Source organism: Xiphophorus couchianus, chromosome 21 (genome assembly GCF_001444195.1).
Source record: "Xiphophorus couchianus chromosome 21, X_couchianus-1.0, whole genome shotgun sequence".
NCBI classification, from domain to species: Eukaryota; Metazoa; Chordata; class Actinopteri; order Cyprinodontiformes; family Poeciliidae; genus Xiphophorus; species Xiphophorus couchianus.
Window position 1 is genome coordinate 20,565,575 of NC_040248.1, and position 20,335 is coordinate 20,585,909.

General features: G+C 42.2%; 1 protein-coding gene across 3 annotated transcripts in view; it reads left to right on the forward strand.

The window, feature by feature from the left end:
• Window positions 1-20,335, forward strand: part of odad2 (outer dynein arm docking complex subunit 2) — a 35,580-nt gene that overhangs the window by 3,922 nt on the left and 11,323 nt on the right. For 2 of the 3 annotated variants that reach the window (XM_028005841.1, XM_028005840.1), the window contains exons 8-17: window positions 2,466-2,650; window positions 3,173-3,295; window positions 5,447-5,600; window positions 10,160-10,306; window positions 10,827-11,036; window positions 12,354-12,587; window positions 15,985-16,095; window positions 16,268-16,422; window positions 19,044-19,224; window positions 19,308-19,369. In XM_028005841.1, coding sequence (XP_027861642.1) covers window positions 2,466-2,650; window positions 3,173-3,295; window positions 5,447-5,600; window positions 10,160-10,306; window positions 10,827-11,036; window positions 12,354-12,587; window positions 15,985-16,095; window positions 16,268-16,422; window positions 19,044-19,224; window positions 19,308-19,369 — 1,562 coding nt within the window. Of the gene's footprint in view, window positions 1-2,465; window positions 2,651-3,172; window positions 3,296-5,446; window positions 5,601-10,159; window positions 10,307-10,826; window positions 11,037-12,353; window positions 12,588-15,984; window positions 16,096-16,267; window positions 16,423-19,043; window positions 19,225-19,307; window positions 19,370-20,160; window positions 20,306-20,335 lie in introns of those variants that run through there. The other variant, XM_028005842.1, reaches the window with a different exon arrangement.

The following is a 20,335-nucleotide window of genomic DNA, read 5'->3' on the forward strand; positions in this document are numbered from 1 at the left end:
TTTCCTACTGAAGTAATTTGACAACATAACAGATGACCTCAATAATGGACTCCATCTGTTCTTAACAAACTCTATTAATCATTTAGAAATTTGATCTTGGGTTCTCTTCCTCACACTGTTGATGGAAAATGTGCCATCATCACAGGATCATCGGATGCTTGAAGTTTTCTTTCATGCTCTCCACCTGATTTCTGAGGATCAGCTCTGGTTTTAAACTGAAGGAAAAGTTTCTAAAGCTCATTTTTAGAAAAATCCTTTTATTAATTATATAATTCTCAATAAATGGAGATCATCATAACAGATATTTAATTTGATTTCTAAAAACTGTGATGCATATAAGAGGAAAAAAAAGAATAGTCTGTGTCTCAAGCAGCAAAACTACATTTGGTTTGATTATTACTGCTGTCACACATCAGTGAGAATGAATATGTATCTACAGAGATATTGAGGATCTGAAGCATTATAAGGAGATTAAGAAGATCTTTCAGAGATTCTGTTTGTGGATCTTTTCTTTTTTTCTTTTTAGTCCTTGAACCCATCCAGTTTTTGCAGACGGTTGTTGGTTAAAACCTTCACACTTACCTATGAATCATCTAGAAAGGCGTCTCAGCAGAGGCAATGAAGCTGTGTTGGATCTACACATAACAGAACATTTAGACTGCTATAAATGAAATCTTCACAGGTTTCTCAGACAGGATGTTGTGTTTTTTTTCTCAAGTATTGGGTTGAAAATGAGTCAAAGAGCAGACTACTTCCTGTAAGGCAAATGTTAGAGAGACGACTTAAAAGATGAAAGTCTGACTGTTTGAGTAGAAAGGAGAGGAAAAAGAACTCTATAGGCACGAGTCTCAGCCTTGAGGAACACCTCAAGGCTGAGACTCGTGCCTATAGTCATCTGTTGGTTCTCAGTTCATTTCCTTCAGCTGTTGACAGACCTGGAGGTGCCATCATAGGTAGTTGTGGGGTTAGTAGAGACTTCAGCAAACCAATGAGCAGTGCCGTAGTGAGCCACGATTAAAAAAAACATTTAGGCTTTAATGTTTGAGTTCTGTGTGGAGGGTGATGCCTAAAGCCTGAAGAAGATAAAAATGATGGAGAGCTGCAGTAAAACTAACTGTGAAGGAGTCTGTGGTGGAACTAATCATTGTCTGGATCTGTTCCCCTTAGATTCCTTCATTGCTTTGATCCATACAGCTCACTGGCCTGTTAGTTTAGGTTTTTATCTCTGCAGGATATTTTAAAGCAGTTGTTTGCTGATGATTCTAGTGAAATGGAACAACAAGCATCATATCTAGGAGGTATTTAGGAATCGCAGTCATTCTTATGGACAGGCTCTCTTCAGGTTCTACTTGAGGAAACAAAGTTGCATCATTGCAGCTCCCTCCTCTGATGGCAAAGCAGAAGCTCAAACCCACAAAGCAGCAGCCAGAGACACCAGCAGCTGATCTCCAAACATGTCTGCTTGTTGTTGAAGTTTAACCAGCAGTGCTGGACCAGAGGACCCCAGAGGGGACGTTAGGACACCTACCAATAAAATAGGTTTTAGTGCTCAGAACTCTCCGACATCACTCTCACTTACAGCGTTTTAAAAACATCTGGAACAGAGTTTGATTTTATTCTAGGGAGTGTTCCCTTCAGCAAACACATGGCTCTTGTCCATTTCACATATAAGAGAATTACAGAATTTTGGTTAGCCTAATAAAGTCTGCCTGTTAGTCTGTGGTTGGTTGAACTGACTTGTATGTTTCCAGTAGCGAGTCACTTTGTGTTTAATGAGAGACGATGGGCCGTGCTTGGCTCCAGCTGATGGTGAACCCAACCTGCAGATGGACGCGTTCATTCCTTTCCCTGCCCTTAACAATGTGCAGCTCCTAACAGCCAATCAGAGTCTGAGCTGTTCCTGCAGAAGCAGGTGTCTGTGATTAAACTGTGACCTGCTCTCCATTCATACAGGCACGTTGGCATTTTTCTACAGGCTGTAAAGTTTGCTGTTAGAGCTTCAAATCCTCCAGAACCAGAATCAGACCTGATGAACAGCAGCTCAGTTCAGACTGAGCTGGGAGCTTTTAGTTGGATTCTGAGGAATGGGAGACGTTTGATGTCATTCAGATGATTAAAGAGGGATTTGTGCTTTGGAAAGCTTTGGGAACGTGTTCTTTTGTTCCAGTTCCTCAGTAAAGAACCAGTCCTGATGCAGGCCTGCAGATTGTTCACAAGGGATTTTATGGCAGTTCATGGTTTCTCATTTGCTTCTAATAACTGCTCTGTTGTTTTCATTTCCCTCTTCTTGGACTGACATGACAACACTTTGTTAGACATTAATATCCTTTTTGTCCAACAATGAAACATAACTAAACTCTAATGTTGGTTGGGACAATATTCAGAACACATCTTCACAAGTAGCAGGAATCAAACTGAATCTTTGTTCTCTATTTTTAACCTCTTTCTTTTTCTGTCACCATCAGTATTTTGTAGAACAGAAACCTCGTAAGAGTATTCATGTTGCACACGTGGATTATGAAATAGAAAAAGCCCAACCCAAGACGCCTGAAGAACGAGAATGGGAGAAAGTACAGCAAGCTCTGTACGCCAGGAAGAAACGTGAACCATGTCAGAGATGGAGGAATCTTGGTGTGCTGAGTATATTTGGGTAAGTGAGAAGTGATGTAATAAAAGTGGCTTTAAATTTGACCAGACTACCATAAAGAGATCGAGGCAGTGATCCTTCTGTTAGTGCAGAGGAGCTTTGGAGCAGAAGGATGCTGAGCTCTCTCCACATCTGCTCAGCATGCCTGCCAGCAGTCACACTTTATGAAGAGATAATTGGATGCTTTATGAATATCAGTGGTAATATTCCTGATGGCTCAGTGATCGGAGTTAATAAAGACTTCAGAGTGTGGAAACCCTGTCTGCCCAATTACAGACACCAAACCAAGAGAAGTTGTGAAAAAACCCAGCGATCACATCTGGTCTCTGACTGATAAATAGATCTAGAAAAAGCTGAGCTGTTGCAGCTGGAGCTTTAGATAAGTGGACAGACTGGAGGAGAAACTGGCTCAAGTTGAAAGGATCTCAGTGGCTAAAAAGTACCAGCCTTGTCTCAGATTGTTAAATAATGATGATGATAAAAAGTAGAAGCAGTTATAATGACTCTTATTTGAAATTATTGCAGTTCGGACGAGGATCTTATGATGAGCGCTGCAGAGAAGAAAAGACTGGGATCCAAAACCAAGGTCACGATGAAGGTTGGACTCACAGCAGCATCTTCAATTGGACTTACAGCTTCCCAGAGGAGGTAAGTGTTACATATTATCATTTCCCTGTCTGGGTCTAGAAAGGAAAGTTTTTGCTGCACAGGTGAAAATGTTCCCATTTTACAGCATCACAGAAGAAAGAAGCTTGTGTTTTGTTAAATGAAAGCAGCAAAGGTGCTGGAACTTGTAACTCCAACAACTATAGCAAATGTTTATATGGCAGCTGCAGCATAAGTTGTGATAGAAATAAATTCACAATAAATGGTCAGAAACGCTGGAGGAAACAAAAGCTCCCTTTGTTTTGTTCCTTTTTAACATAAACAATGGTTCTTAAAATGCAACAGGAGAATACAGAGATGTTCTCACCTTTTACTTTTTCCTGATGAAATAAAACTCCTGAAGTGTTGATTCACCTTTCTAATATTCATCTACCAGATCTAGCGGAATAGGTTCTTGGGTTTTTTTCTGTACTAAAATCACCAACATCCACTCCACTTCGCATTCTCATCAACTGTCTCAACTGACTGACAACTTATAGTTGGAGACCGTTCCTCTGCTGGTACATCCACCTGCCTCCCGGATCACGGTCGAGGCATTTCTTACAATGACAGATGACAGTAGCTCTGAACAGCAGACCCTCTATCTGACACAGCCTGTTCACTCTCACAGATGACAAAATACTCTCAGACCTGCAGAAACCAATAAGCACCCAACACATGGACTATTGTGAAGAACGCCAAGTCAACAGCGAGAAGATAAGACACCAAATATAGCCCTCCACATTCTATTTATAGACGCACGCCCAGGTGGGCTACGTGTCACGTTCTCAGCTTTGTTTACATTAAATCTCGACATGCGTGGAGTGGGAGGAGACATATCCACTCTGTTTGCTGCCACTGGCGATCAGGAAAGAATGAAACAGAGACTTATTTGCATTTTCAGTCAGAAAATATGGCGGCATCACTACTCTCTTCACTTGCTCCCTATTTTTGCACAGATTCAATACAAGATCATTCATAGGACTGAACCTCGTTTTCTAGAAGTACTATCCATGCACAACACAGGAGCGTCCTCAAACGAAGTTAACTTTGGTGGGAGACTGGGTATTTTTCTCAGTTTGTCCTTAGTTGTGGACTGAGCTTCCGGACCATCCCAGGGTGCCACAGACCACAAAGACTTTCTGAAAAGAACTGACAACATTCTTGGTTTTAAAATCTTATGGTTGATATTTTAAATGAGTTTTTATTATGTTTTACAATGGTTAATGCTTTTATTGGCATTTTCTAACACTTTGAAATGTACATGTAACGTGTGCCATAAATCCAGTTTTATTATTATTAAGAATTGTAAAAAAAGCAGAGCAGCTCCTAAGTGGCATCTGTCTTAGGAGATACCAGTCATGTATTTCTACTGGTATTTACCTTTTAACTGTGAAGATAAAATATTGAACAGTTTAACTGTAAAACTAATTTCATTTCATATTGTTCTGATGTTGAAGACTTTGTGGTATTTTGTGCATCAGATTTGGATGCTGACAGAAGGAACTGAATGTTGTCACATCTGTGGTTCCTTGCTACTAGCACTAGTGGAATCAACAAAGTTGATTTAAGCCACCATATGTGATTGCTTTCTTTGTTGGCCACGTTCTCTGTCCATTCAGTGAAGACTCCAGGGTCGGTCCACTCATCAGCTCCCACCACAGCAGGACACCACAGTTCTGGTCACTTTGGAGAAGCTTCATTGATCGTTCATCTGCCGCATCCTGAAAACCACTCAGATGAGCTTCCTCTCTCTGATAATCTTCTTCCTGGAAATGCGATCTGGCTGTTTATGGGAACAGTGCCCAGTTTTCCTCATCTAACCAGCTCTGCAGTTTTAAAGAAACATCAACAGTTGTGGTTGCATAAATGGCTCAACAAGTCTTTGCTCTCTGTATGATGACAGCTCCAGTCCTCCTGTGACATTATTCTGATGTGTTTTCCCGCTGCTTAGATCTTGTGGAAGTTCTAACTTGAAACTTAGATATGAATATAGTTAATGGGTGCTCTAGTGTGGGACGGCCAGGCTGTTTATCCATTTAAACTCTCAGGATGAATCATGATGTTACAGCTCATCCCTTTGTCTGAAATGGATCCTCTCTGACTCCTGCATACGTGGTTATCTACAGTCACAGATGTGCTGTTTGTGTTCAGGAGAAGCATAGTAGCATCCCTCTCAGAGGAGCATTGCAGCGAGAGCTCCAGTGAAAGTGAGGAGGAAGAGGAGCAGACAGAGCGACGTCCTGACACCAGCACTGAACTGCAGTCTGAATACTGGCAGGTCCAGAAACTCGTGAAGTACCTCAAGGTATCAGAACATCACCCAGAACACTGTTGTTTCCTTCCACAGATAGAATTCATCCCAATGTAGTGAGAGTTTTTCTAGCTCAGGCAAAGCAGCCTATAGCTGACAGGAGGCAGTAAAATCAGAGCTCTGTTTCTGTCCATCTGTCTTCCAATCAAAACTGTTCCCAAAATCTGTATTCCTATAAGACCATGCCAGCTGTTTAGATCCAGACTTGTGATCCGAGTCTGTGACTGAAGGAAGTCAGAGGAAATCGATGTCAACTGCTCCTATTTAAAGTTCTGCTTTGGATGGAGATGTTTCCTGAAGTGTTTGATTGGATTCTTGTTGTTCTGACACAGAACTGTTTGGTTTGCATATCAGAGCCAAAGTTCAGGAGGCAGTGCTGACAGACAACTGTATCCCTGTTAGCCCAAACCACAGACAAGTAAATCTATGATAGATTTGACATATGGGGAATATTAAATTGGATGCAGCAGCGCCTGAGAATGACTGGAAATACCTGAGAATTCCTTCCTCCTTTTTCTGATCCCTTTTCTATTTTATCTAGACGGGATCACTCAGACAGATTATATTAGAAATAACTTTCACACTTCATTCTTCAGCAGTAAAAATAACCTCATAGCTTAATACTGAAGGGCTTGATGTTCAGGAAACAATTTTGTGGTGTCCTGTTGGAACTGATTATTTTCTGACTTCCAGAGCTTGTTGCTAAATGAGATCCTGCTCACTCCAGGAAAGAAATGTTTTGTGGAAAACTCTCCAGTCAAGAGGAATTATGGGAGGGAATTTTTAGCTGAAGAAAATAGAAAATAATTGGAAGGAAATTCCATGTCTCAAAGGAGCAATTCACTATTTCTAGCAAAGGAACAAAGAGATGGAAGTGATATGAAAGAGGCAACATTCAGATCAAATCAACACACTGTTCAGTGTATTTTAAAGTTTAACATCAGGATTGTGCTGATGGCTTTAGGGTTTTGTGTTTTCCTGCAGCAGAAAGATGCATGTAACTCTAAACAGCATGTCCTGCTCTCTTTCTGTCTGGAAACCCCACAGTGCAGTTATTTATGATCTTTGGTCTGCAGTCATTTTACAATATCATCACCATAAATAAAGCAAATAAAAAATATCTGTTTTTATTTTAGGAACCGATCTTTTCCCTCTCTCTCCACAGACTGCTGCTTGTTGTTTAGAAAGTGAAACACTTTCACACAGTGACACATGCATCATGATCTGTTTGATGTTTTAATGATGTTTATGGGGGAATATTTGCTCAGGGGTCTGAAGTGTTTGCTGTTCTACCTGGACGGCTGCAGGCCTGTTCCTCTATGAGGCTCATGTTGATTCTCACAACATCCAGAATGCAAACTGAAGTCAGTTTCTGACAAACATGAATTCATGTGTTTGTTTTACATAATTCTCACTTTCCTCTCCAGTTTCCGATGCATCAGTGTTAAAGTATGAGCTTCGTTTCATCATCCCTGTTATAAATAGATTTATTTTAACAGGAAGGAACTGAGCTGATAAAACTAGAGATATTTTAGGAAGATGATGTTAAACTTGTTTAAATATCAACTGAGATTTTCATTAAACTAATGAATTTAACAGTAGCTGATTGATGCAAGCTGTGTCCTCGTTAAGGTTTCCTCCCTCTGCTGGCCAGAAGCAGAACTGCTGCATTGTTCTTCTCAGATCTTCATGACTGATTGCTGCAATAAAAATGATCCATAAAGCAGTCAGTAGCAACAGGTTTTCTCACCAGAAGCTCATTTCTGTCTCATTATGTTGTCCTCTAACATCTGATGGTTTGTTTTAGTTTTTCTAATAATTATTTATTCTCACAAGTTTAATGATGACATCATTTTCTTCTTGTGAACAAAGCATTTCTCAACTCAAAGACTAGAACTTCATTCTAGTCAAAGACTAGATCTAGATCAAGATCTAACCTTTTAGGAGTTAACCATTAGAGGTTAACTCCTTTTATGACACCGATAAATATTAAATGATTCAGCTTTATTTTATTGGACATCCAGTAATCAATCATTCTGTCCAGTTCTACCAGCATCCTTCCTATGGAGCATCCAGAGACTGGATTGTTGTTGTTACTGGGTGATCTTCACTCTGAACCTGCAGTTTGAACACTGATCTGTCCTCATCAGTTCAAACTCTGCCAGGTTTCCTCTCTGACATTAAGATCTACAAAGCTCTGTCGGCCACCTGCATTCATCTGCACCAACCCAACGCTGCAGATCAGAGCACCACACTTAACACAGATGTTCACTCCTTCTAGCAACATGTCCAGGTCACATGCAGAACAGAATTGCATAAAGGGTCAACAGGGCCTCACTGGCAGTGCTGCTCACCTCATTCCTGCTCCACATCCTTAGTGCTGTGATTTATTGGCCTGGAGCAGCAGCAGGTCAGACTGTGTCTGCAGAATCCCAGCTGCAGCTCCAGAGGAACCCGATTACAAGAAGACCTCCATTCAGCCACGTGGAGGCTTCTGCTGTTAGCAGCTCAGGCAGAGAAACCTGCAGGGAGAGAAGCAGCAACATGTGGAAGGAATCTTCATGAGGCTCATCAAGTTCATGAAAGAAACTTTTGGTGCTGCTTTTATCCTTCAGACTAGTTTTACCCTTTTTAACTACAAAGTTTCATCAAAAAAGAAGATGAAACGTTTGTATAAACTGTTCCATAACAGCTAGAAGAGCTTGTTAAGAATCACTAATTTATGCACCTGATGCCACTGTGGTGTTGATTTCTAAGAATTAGTGGAGTAATCTGCACCCGAACATATTTGGGGACTTTTTATTCTTTGACTTGGTCTCAGGTTGTTCACTCAGACGCTTGAAAGTCAAATCTCTAAAGACCACTCTTATGACATTTTCATAGATATGACATCCATCCATTATCCAACACGCTTGTGGGGTTGTGTCTGTCATGCACACACACCCATACCTAAGGAAAATGTAGAGTTTAATCCACCTGACAGTTTTTCTGGTACCTTCAGAGAACCCTGACATGCTCAGGGAGAACATGCTAGCCCAACTGTGCCACTGTGCAGAATATATACTGACATCTTCTGCTTTATTTAGACATATTTTAACAGCTCTAGAGACTTTATCCTAAATACTTTTACTCTCTCAGTGGGTCAACTCCTTCAGAACCTCGGTACCAATGCATGCTAATGCTGTTTCCTTTGCCCGTGTGCGTTTCCTCAATGATTATTACAGAGTGACCTCCAAGAAGATTCTTTCATTTTTTTATATTCATTAAACGTTCACTAGATCTTCTATAGCCAGCATGTTGTAATGCCATGGCTACAGAGGTTATTACTGTTGAAATTATTTTGATCTTCTTTCAATGGAAGTTAAGCAACATGTGGAAACATGTCTGTTATTGTTAATAAAAACTAATCTGATTGTTATAGCTCAGTAAGCAAAGATTGTTAAATAAATCTCAGTTAACACTTGAGGACAAAGAAAGCACTGATACAGGTTTTAAACAGTTTACATTGATTTGAATAATTTCTTCTAAGGTTGAATAGTGGTTGGATGTTTTCGTCTTGGAGCATCTGCTCTGATCCTGCTGAAGGAAAGTCAGGAATCCTTCATCATAAGAGACTTCAGATGGTGTCGATGTTTTAAAGAATGTCGACAATCCCTCCAGACCAAAGCGTCTGAAAATGAAAACATATGATCTGTTTTCTGATTTCCCAGCTATCGCTCCTGAACATCACATTTTTTCTTGTTTTTACAAGGCATGAAGCTGGCCCAGCAAATCCTTTGAAGAGTTAGAATAGAGGAGACAAAGGAAGCAGTAGATCCACTGCTGCTAATGGGCAAATGGTTCACATTTAGCTTCATGATATGGAGAACACATGTTCCTGTTGTCTTGCGGTGTCAGAGAACTGCTCTGTGAAGGTCTGATCACACAACTTAGAGATTGTGGAGATAGGACTCCACTGATGAGTATGTTGGAAAATAAACATTAGATTGACATTTCAAGAAAATGTGTTTATTCCACACCTCTATGTTTGATCATTAGTACTGATGATACTCACTCAGTTCTAGCTATGATGAGAACACAACAGAGGCATAACAATCAATCAGTGAATTAGATTTTATAATCTTGGAAATGTTTTTCAGGAGATGGGCTGAATTTGTAGCTCTGGCGGTTCAGGTTTGAGTCCATCACCACACTCAGCATTCAGGCCTGATCACTGGTTTCTGACTGAAGCTGTGTGCTGACTCTAGATCGTTCCTCTTTAGGTCTAAAGATAATAACTTCAAGACAACAAGCATTTAAACACAATATTCAACACAGTGTCGGGTTCTGGTCCAGGAGCTTCAGTCGCTCTGCAGAATAAATGTTTCCCTCAGTGGTTACCACCACACAGCTATGTACAAGCCTGCAGTAACAACCAAACACATTCAGTCAAAGTGAATCAGAGAGAAACTGCACACAGTAATAGTAACACTATGAGTACTGCATCAATCCCTTTTAGCCTTGAATGTTCTCTTTCATTTTTCTTTGTTCCTGTTTGATAAACGTCTTTTTAGGCAGCCGACCAGACAGCCACTGTGCTTGTTCTCTGCGCCATGATGGATCTTGATCTAATGAAGGAGGTCATCCAACTGGCCATCCTGGACTTAGGTGGGCTGGAGCTCCTCCTTAACTTGCTGGATACTACAGACATCAGAAGCAAAGTGAGTAGCTTTACTTAAGCTGGACCTGGATGGATTGCAGTCATGACAGGAACTGCTTCTATGTGTCAGTATGATAACAGTTAGTGTAACAGGAGTGTTGGTACAGGGAGCAGGCTGTTAAACACACAGGCAGCTGTTATTCACTAGTATGACTATGGTTTGATCGCCAGAGCAGATTCTTCAAGGGCTAAATGATGATCCTTGCGCATGTGTAGGTTGAATGTTAATTACAACCGGTGATCTGCCGGTGACCCATGTGAGTCTATAAAGTCACATGACACTCGGCGCTCAATCCCTCAACTTTCTTGTGAGACACAGTAATTCCAAGGGACCAAGGACTCAACCTGCGCATGTGCAGGAATGATCATTCAGTGCAGAACTGCTTTTATTCTGACTTTTGACTACTTTTATTAGAAATACAGCTGAGTGTTTGACTTCTATATATTCCTGTTTCAGCACAGTTATTGGAAAGTAATAGTTCTTTCTTTTTTTTCACACATTGCTTTTGTCATATGATCAGATTGGATCTTTAAAAATCCTGGCAAAGATCAGCCAGAACGTTATCATCCGACAGACCATTGTAAACATGCGAGGCCTGCAGAGGATGGTGAACAACCTGGACTTACCAGTGAAGGAGCTGCAGGCCTTGGCCTCTGAGACCATTGCACATGTGGCTAAGTTCAGAAGAGCAAGAAGAACGGTGAGGATACATGGAGGAATCAGAAAACTGGTGAGTCTCAGCTCGGAATGATGGAGGTTTGCTTCCTTTTGGGTGCTTCCATTCGGGCCTCAACTGCTTCTATAAGACAGTCCAAGCTCTTAAAGAAAACACCCAGCTCTTTTGTGGCAATGAATGAATGTTTTTAGGTGTCCGGAAAACAAACCGTTTCCTTAACCTCCAACCATTGTAGAGTTCAGCCCGACAACTGTAACCCATGCTTATCTGCAGCAAGTTAGGCCAGATGGTTTTCCAGCTATATATGCTGTGCAATGGCTACTGGAAAAGACAAGTGTTTTGTTGTTGACTTACCATTCAGAAAACATTTGTTGCATTCTTGTTTTGTTGTTCAGGAGGCTCCAATTCAAATATGTGTGTTTGTATAACTATGCATTTATTTGCAGCCATTTTCATTTGGGAGCATAAATGTTGAGTTAGGGGAGCATAGCCAACAGCAGCTTATTTGAATTTAAAGTTGATAGGTATTTTCTCAACCTATATAAAAAGACCCACAGACAACGTTACTTAGTTTTCAACCAAATTCTTGCAAGAATTGAGAAGGCACAGAGGATCGGCTCCTACAAGCCGATCTCCTTGCTTTCTGTCATTCTGCTGCAGAACTTGTCTTTTTATTAGCAGGGAAAAGGAGTGAATGAGAAGTGGGAGAGTGATCCTAACAAAAAGGGGGGCTACTCTGATAACAAGGAAGGGAAACAGAAACTAAATTCTGCACACAGACAATTAGAGGCAACTAAGGAGTATCTCAGGAAGGCCCCCTAAAGAAGCACCTGTGAAAACATGCTTGAGGTCAAGGAAAGGTTAGTTATGTCTTACAAGCAGTTTAACAAGTTCCTCCACCCTCTGACATGTATTCCTGTTTGTTGACAGAAGTAGCAGTAATTAAAGCCTCCCTCCCTTGTATATTTTCCCCAGATCCAAATCGAATGTGCTCATATGTGAGTTGCTCACAAGGCGGATTCCTTTCATGCTGTTCTTCCTGTTAACTGTGCAGAGTGTTATAGCTTTGTCACTGGTCAGGAAGTATGGGTTCAAACTCTGAAGATCATAGTCGTCACATTGGGCTTCTCAGCTCTAACATCACCATCTGTCGTACTACTTTTTCTCTCCTGCATTTCTGTTGTTTTCATCCTTGCACAGCCAGCGGTAATAAGAGTTTTAATTACACCCTTAATCATGGCCAACTACTTATTCTTCCCATTTGAAACCCTCTATTATCACCTCAAAGTAGGAAGCAAACCTCAAGGAGTTCCTGGAATCATGTCAGCTTCACTGAGTTGTTTAAAAGTCTGGGATCCTCTTTCTGATCAGGTGAAGATGCTGGACTGCTTCCATTACTCGGCAAAACCGGGAGAAGACATGGAGAAGAATTTGGAGGTGGCCCGCTGTGGAGCCTCGGCTCTGTGGAGCCTCAGCAAAAGTAGCAAGAACAAGGAGGCCATTCGTAAAGCTGGGGGGATCCCTCTGCTGGGACTCCTGCTCAGGTCTCCATATGAGAAAATTGCAATCCCTGTTGTGGGAACCCTGCAGGAATGTGCCTCACAGGTGAGGAGAGCCTCTGTATCCAGTAATGTTGTTCTTTTGCTGTAAGACATGTTGATCTGATTCTGTGAAACGGTCATTAATCATCATAAATCATCATTGAGATTCAGGTTAATATTATTCTATTTTTGACTATCCATTCATCCATCCATCCATCCATCTTCTTCCGCTTATCCGAGGTCGGGTCGCGGGGGTAGCAGCTTCAGAAGAGAGGCCCAGACTTCCCTCTCCCCAGCCACTTCTTCCAGCTCCTCCGGGGGAATCCCGAGGCGTTCCCAGGCCAGCCGAGAGACATAGTCCCTCCAGCGTGTCCTGGGTCTTCCCCGGGGCCTCCTCCCGGTGGGACGTGCCCGGAACACCTCACCAGGGAGGCGTCCAGGAGGCATCCTGACCAGATGCCCAAGCCACCTCAACTGGCTCCTCTCGATGTGAAGGAGCAGCGGCTCTACTCTGAGTCCCTCCCGGATGACTGAGCTTCTCACCCTATCTCTAAGGGAGAGCCCAGCCACCCTACGGAGAAAACCCATTTCGGCCGCTTGTATCCGCGATCTCGTTCTTTCGGTCATGACCCAAAGCTCATGACCATAGATGAGGGTGGGAACGTAGATCGACCGGTAAATCGAGAGCTTCGCTTTTTGGCTCAGCTCTCTCTTCACCACGACGGACCGGTACAGCGCCCGCTTGACAGCAGACGCTGCGCCAATCCGCCTGTCGATCTCCCGCTCCCTTCTTCCCCCATTCGTGAACAAGATCCCGAGATACTTAAACTCCTCCACTTGGGGCAGGACACCCCCCCTGACCCGGAGAAGGCACTCTACCCTTTTCCGGCTCAAGACCATGGCCTCGGATTTGGAGGCACTGATCCCCATCCCGGCTGCTTCACACTCTGCTGCGAACCGATCCAGCGAGAGCTGCAGATCACGATCTGATGAAGCCAAAAGGACCACATCGTCTGCGAAAAGCAGAGATGAGATCCTGAGGCCACCAAATCGGATCCCCTCAACACCTTGGCTGCGCCTAGAAATTCTGTCCATGAAAGTGATGAACAGAATCGGTGACAAAGGGCAGCCCTGGCGGAGTCCAACTCTCACCGGAAACGAGCCCGACTTACTGCCGGCAATGCGGACCAGACTCTGACACCGGTCATACAGGGACCTGACAGCCCGTATCAAAGGGCCCGGTACCCCATACTCCCGGAGAACCCCCCACAGGGCTCCCCGAGGGACACGGTCGAACGCCTTCTCCAAGTCCACAAAACACATGTAGACTGGTTGGGCGAACTCCCATGCACCCTCCAGGACCCTGCTGAGGGTGCAGGGTCCTGGAGGGTGCAAAATTCCAATTTAAATTGGAATTTTGACTATTCCAATTTAAACATTCTCTTTGTTGCGTACTATTTGTAATAACTGGCAAGTGTGGCAAAAGCAGCGGCAGGCGTCCTGTCGGACTGTGGCGTTTATCCAGATCGACGACACGTCGAAGTTTAAACAAGGAGGATAATCTGAGGCGTTCGTACCGCCTCAAACACAGAAGCAAAGCTGGGACGTGGAGAGCAGCGCGGTTGAGGATTACATTAACATTCGGCTCATTATCGAGTCGTTTTTTTTTAAACCCTGGCACAAAGGCTGTTGACACAAGCACAGACATTCCTCAAGATGTGAAGGTGCACACTGAGCCAGGCATTAAACTTTAACCAGACTCGCTAAATATTTAAGTGGTCTGTTCATCATAGGCATGAGGCCTGACACAAGCAGTAGGTTTAGCTTAATGGTAGCACTTGATAGAAAACTATGCTGAAGTGTATGCATGTGCTGTGTGTTTGAGGTGGGTGCTGGGTGAGACTGCTCAGCACAAACATTTATTTTTTTTCCCAATTTCAATCAATCTGGAACCCAGTGGTGCACACTAAACTGCTGGGCCGCTGTCAGGACCAGTGATGTGTTTCCTTAGGCTACGGTACATGAATGTGTAGTCTGCACACAGCTCTTCACAACCAATCACTGTCTGTCTTTGTTTCTAAGTACCGTAATGAGCAGCTATTTGACCCTAATTGGTGAGCTCTTCATAGAAAGGATCCTAAATGCAGATTACTTCAGAGTGTTTGTTAGCATGTTGGCCACTGTATGACTAACATCCAGAGGTGGGCAGACGACCCAAAGGCCGTACTCAAGTAAAAGTAGCACTACAGCATATTTTTACTCAAGTAAAAGAAAAAAGTAGCCGTCCAAGAAATTACTGAAGGAAGAGTAAAAAGGTATTTTGTAAAAAGTCTACTCAAGTACTAACTGATCAAATTATCAGTCATTTAAACTAGTAAAGCTTCCTACAAACTTTTACTAATTTAATTCTGTCATTAAATATTTATTGCGTATGTAAAACATTTGTAGTACTTTTTTATCCTTATTTTTTCCTGTTTTGGAATAGAAAAATTTAGGAGCGTTAGCAGTTCTAGGGCTGAAATGGAAACTGGACAACAGGAAAATCATGGTGTTACAAAATCCAAAAATAGAGATGACACAATGACAAATATCAGGGCTGGAAACAGGTGTGACAAAGAAACAGAAGACAGAACAGCATAATCTGCCAAGATGTAGCAGAAACTGGCAGACGTACAAAGCTTAGGAGGTGATTAGTGGAACCAGGTACGAGTTGGAGCTGAGAAAAATGGCTGCACAGCTAAATAAACAGCAACAACAACAAGGATTAAAATACAACAGCCAAACAAAACGTATATAAACTCTGAGAATATTAAAACTGATGAATGAGTCAAATTCTGAACACCAAATGTGACAAATAAAAACAAAGTCCAGCAGATGATGACACTTTAAAAGTATGCCTATAAGTACAGCAAACAATGAATTTCCAATGTAGAAGTTATTTGACATTTTAATGACAAAAATCTAAAACATTTAAAACTTTTTTTTTAGCGAAAACTGTAAAAACAGGACATTCTGACTCCTTAGATGTCAGAATGAAATGTTTCTCCTTGTGTGCTGGAGACTTTCAGTTTCCCCACAACAGTCAGTCTGGCTGCAGTTTGGATCAAGGATGACATTTAAAACTATTGGTGAAATCCTCAGCTTTAAATGGTGGAGGACTTGGTCAGCTTCAAGGTGAGCACAGTGTCCAGCAGGCAGCTTAAAAGGTCAAGAAACGACAGAGCGTCCACAGTGAGGTTTAAATGATGAACGTGTGAGATCAGTAGACATGTTTGCATCAGATTGAATGACATCTAAACTGACAACTATTATCAAGAAGTAAAGAAAAAGCAGATCAAGATCAAGTTTTATTTAAAATGTGGGATTAATTAAAGGTTTTTGATTATTTTTAAGCATGTATAGGAATATTTGAATATTTATTCATGCTTGTGTTGTTTTGTTGTGTTTTTCTGTTCCTACAGAAAAATTACAGGGTTGCTATTCAGAATGAAGGAATGGTGAAGGACTTGGTGAAAAACCTGAGCAGTGACAATGAGGAGCTCCAGATGCTTTGTGCCAGTGCAATCTTTAAGGTAGTTGGGTTTCTGTCTTCTGCTCTGCGCAGTTCTCTGAAGTCTATCCTGGTGAAAACAGAGATCCTTTTATTTGGACTGAAGCCCTTCACTGAAACAAACACCTGATTTCTGTGCTATTGACTAGAGCCAGACTGCAAGATCTCTCTCAGATCTCTTGTTTGTTTCACAGTGTGCAGAGGACAAACTGACCCGGGATCTGGTCCGCAGCCACCACGGCCTGCAGCCTCTGGTGTCACTGCTCTCTAAAGCAGAGAACAAGCAGCTCCTGGCTGCTGCCACCGGGGCCATTTGGAAGTGTTCAATCAGCATGGAGAACGTAGCTATGTATGCACACAACTTTACTATTTATTGTCCCTCCTGCAGTCATGGAGATGCATGTTAACACACCATGTTAGACATACAGAACACATGTTCTCTGCCTTTCTTTTTGTGATTTATTTGGGGGGTAAAACTGATCAGAATGACTTCAACAAATCTCTACCTGCTCACTGGAACAGCGTTTGATACAGTTCTGTGTGAAAGAGGTTTAATAAGAATTAGACATTTCATCCCCACGTGCCAATAACCTTCGGAGCCTGTGCTTGCTCAGCTGATGTGCTTCACAGCAGTTTCTCAGTGTGCAAAGAATTAACACAATGGATCCAGAACAGGAGGTTTAGCCTGCTGCAGCTTAATGTGGCATCAGTTCATATGTGAGTTTTATATGCAGCCGTTACTTAGGCACGACTCACTGTGTCATTGTTTCCACTCTCCTCTGTCAGATCCTTTTTCGGTTTATGCAGTTAAAGAGATTATTGGTGTAAAATGTTCAGACTTTGTTCAGATTCTATCAGCTCTGATCTTTGATGTGTTTACTTTTAGATTTCAGTCTTTCCTCTATTAACAATGGATCAGGCAGATGTGCAGACTTTACAGGCCTCAGTCATTTAAGGCCCGTTAGAACTCCACCGGTCGGGATCACAGTGAAATCAGCCTGGAGACATTTTTTTGTTCTCTCAGGATTATTGAGTCTCTGATCAGAATCTGAGTGAAGCAGTTAAATCATTACTGTCAGGAACAAAGAGGCTGCTAATCAAACAAGGTTTTAAGGCCCCGCCCTCTTTTCAGAATCTGTCACAGGCTGACAAGTGAGAAGAAAATCCTGTTAGAAGATTTTAGACTGTTGTAATAACTGGAGCAGTCTGAGATTTTCTGTCTTTGATTAAGTTAAATTCATCTTCCTGCAGACAGAATTCAGTCTTACTTTAGTGACTGATTTATTTGGTCTGGACAGTATGGAGGTCTTGTGGATTTGAGACAAGTAGCAGCAAATGTTAAACCTTTACTGATTTAATGAAGGAATGAAATGAGAAATGATTGATGTCCTGAAACATAAATGTGTAAAAAGCTCATTGTCACAGTTTGTACTTTTTAAAGGCCTCCCACTGAACCAAGGACAAGGCTCTGAATAAAGTGTGAGGACTGAGAAACAGTGAAACATTTAGTTCAGATTTTTAGCTTGTCCAGATGTGTCCTCTTGGGTCTGTGGACAGAGGTGTTATAGACACACTGAAATGCTGTAAAGGGCTTTAACAAAAGGCTGAAGCAATAGGTTTACAGTGGAAAGTGGAGACTGCCAAGTCTTGGAGTGTGTTTGCCAGAGCAGCAACGGTTGGGTCAAGATTGTGAAGTTTGCTTCCAGATCCTGGCTTCCTTCCATCTTAGTTCTGCTGCAGGCCGACCATGAGCAGAACATAATCTCCTCTTTAAATGATTCTTCTCTTTATCCGACTGCAGCTCAGCGTTTCCTCATGTTAGTCTGTGCCCTGATAGATTGATTTGTTTATTATATTCCTCATTGATTCAATGATTGTCAGGTTTCTGTGGTCGTTGCTGGAGATCTCAGGGTCCCTGAAACGTCTTAATATCACTTGGACCTTCTCTGAAGCTCACAGTAAAAAATTAATTCTCTATAATGATGAGTTGGTGAAGAAAGGACTGAAGATGAAAACGTGTTGCTCACACAGAAGCTCCTCTGTGGTTCCTGTCTGCTCTAACATGCTTTATGAGCCTCCAGCCATGTAGAGGCCTGTGTTTTCAGTTGGAGCTGCTTCAGGCAGCTTTGTGTCAAGTTACTCCTGCCAGAAAACAATTACCTCAGCTGGACCTGACGGAAATAGACATGACACAGTGTTGATTTATCATTGTAGAGTAGTGAGCTGCAGATGATGGAGGAAGACCATTGTTGTTCATGATGCTGAACTGGACTAAAGTTCATTAGCAATGTTTCACTCTGAAGAAGAGGCTGTGGTTCAGTGGACCCTGCCCAGAACCAAACAACCTTAGCCGTCTACAATAGCTTACAGGCTATGATGCCAGCAACCGTAACTGGGAATAAAAACAGCCAGAGAAATGAACTGTGCACCAGAGGGTTGCTGAGGTTTTAGTGGAACCACAGTATATCCCTTCTGAATGTTGACTATAGTTTACTACTCTATAGCGAAGGCAAACAAGGCAAAATCACACAGTTAAAGATGGAGGAAGAGTTTCCAAGGTTTGGTGCTGCAAAGCGAAGATGAGGGACGGCTGTGAGGAGCCGTGGGAAAATTGTTTGTTCTGCTGAGTTACAGCAAGATGCTGATGTTACTGAAGGGAAAACAATCTTTACCTTTGACCCAATCATCTGATGATCATGTAGCTCTGTACAGAGGAGGTTCAGGAGACACATTGTTAGTCTGGCTGTCAAATCACTGGATCATGGAAACTTTAATAAATTTGGCCTCTGGGTTGAAAACTAAACTAGTTTCAGTTTTGTTTCACAGTTTTGTCTTCTCTCTCAAGAGCAACAAGATCAGTTGAATTGACTTTTAGTCCATGTTAGTTGTCCAGTTTCTGTAATAAATGAATCAAAGCACCTTAATTATATTCTAATGCAATCATCTCTTCTTGATGTTGTTCCTTCAAAGCTTCCAGGAGTACAAAGCTCTGCACATGCTGATTGGTCTGCTGACTGATCAGCCTGAAGAGGTCCTGGTCAATGTAGTGGGAGCTCTGGGACAGTTTGCTCAGATCCAAGCTAACAAGGCCGCCATCTGCAACGGTGGGGGCATAAGGGCTCTCATTAATCTGCTCAATGGAACAAACCAGGTATATAACTTTGGTTCTTCTGCAGTTCTTGTTCAAAATAACTCCTTTATTGATCCAACATCTGCTCTGTGTCATTTAACCAGGCTCTGCTTGTAAATGTAGCAAAGGCTGTGGGAGCTTGTGCCACAGAAAGGGACAACGTGGCGTAAGTTTATTTCTTCCTTTTCAATGCTTCATGCTCTGTTTATATTTACAGTAGGTCCATCAGGCGCCTGTTAAAATGTGATTAGTGGCTTATTTCCCATAATTGGTGAATCAGCCCAAACTCACTCCTGGCTGTTTATTGATGTCATGTGTTTTTACAAGGAAATGAGACCAATTGTAGGATGTAAACACAGCCTCATTAACCTGTCCTGGGCTGCTGCTCAGAAAGATTCCTGTAGTTTTCATTGGGAGCTGTGCAGGTAGGCGTCTCTTTCATCCTTAGCCCAATGACCGATTTTAAAAGCTTTGTTTATTGTAGCTGCTGTGTTAAATATGGTTGTGGTTTCATTCTCAGTGTTTTACTATAGCCATGCGGTCGCTGAGCTGCTCAGACTAACGTGCCTAAAGCCCTGCCCCGTCCAAAACTCCACGGCTGGAAAACCCAGAGAAGCAGAGTCTAGAGCGGTGGCTTTCTCTCTGCATTTAACCTCAAGCATCATGGAGCTTCCATCTGCACCTCATTGCTTTTATAAACCGGTTCCAGACTATAAGAGCCATCTTAATTATCACTGGGCAGAAATATCACTGAACCTGTGAGTTTATGGTGTTAGTTAACTGCTTCTGTTGCGGTACGACTCTGTTAGACTGGGAAACAAACAAACCCTGGGCTGGATAAAAATGAAGCCTGTCTAAATAAAGCTGCTGACTGTGGTAAACTTGACACAACCAGAGACGTCTGTTACATCAGATCATCATGTTCTCCATGTTCTCTCTCACTCTCCATTTTTACAGCAGATCTTCCAGTCTGTCAGCCTCCATCTGTCAACAGAGCTCTGATTCAGACAACCTTTGTCTGGATGTTGGGCCCCATGGCTTGTTTCCACGCATGTTGAGTCATTTGCAGAGAAATTAGCACAACTCACAGTAGATATTTATTCCAAACCAGAACTGACAGAAATGTTTGTCA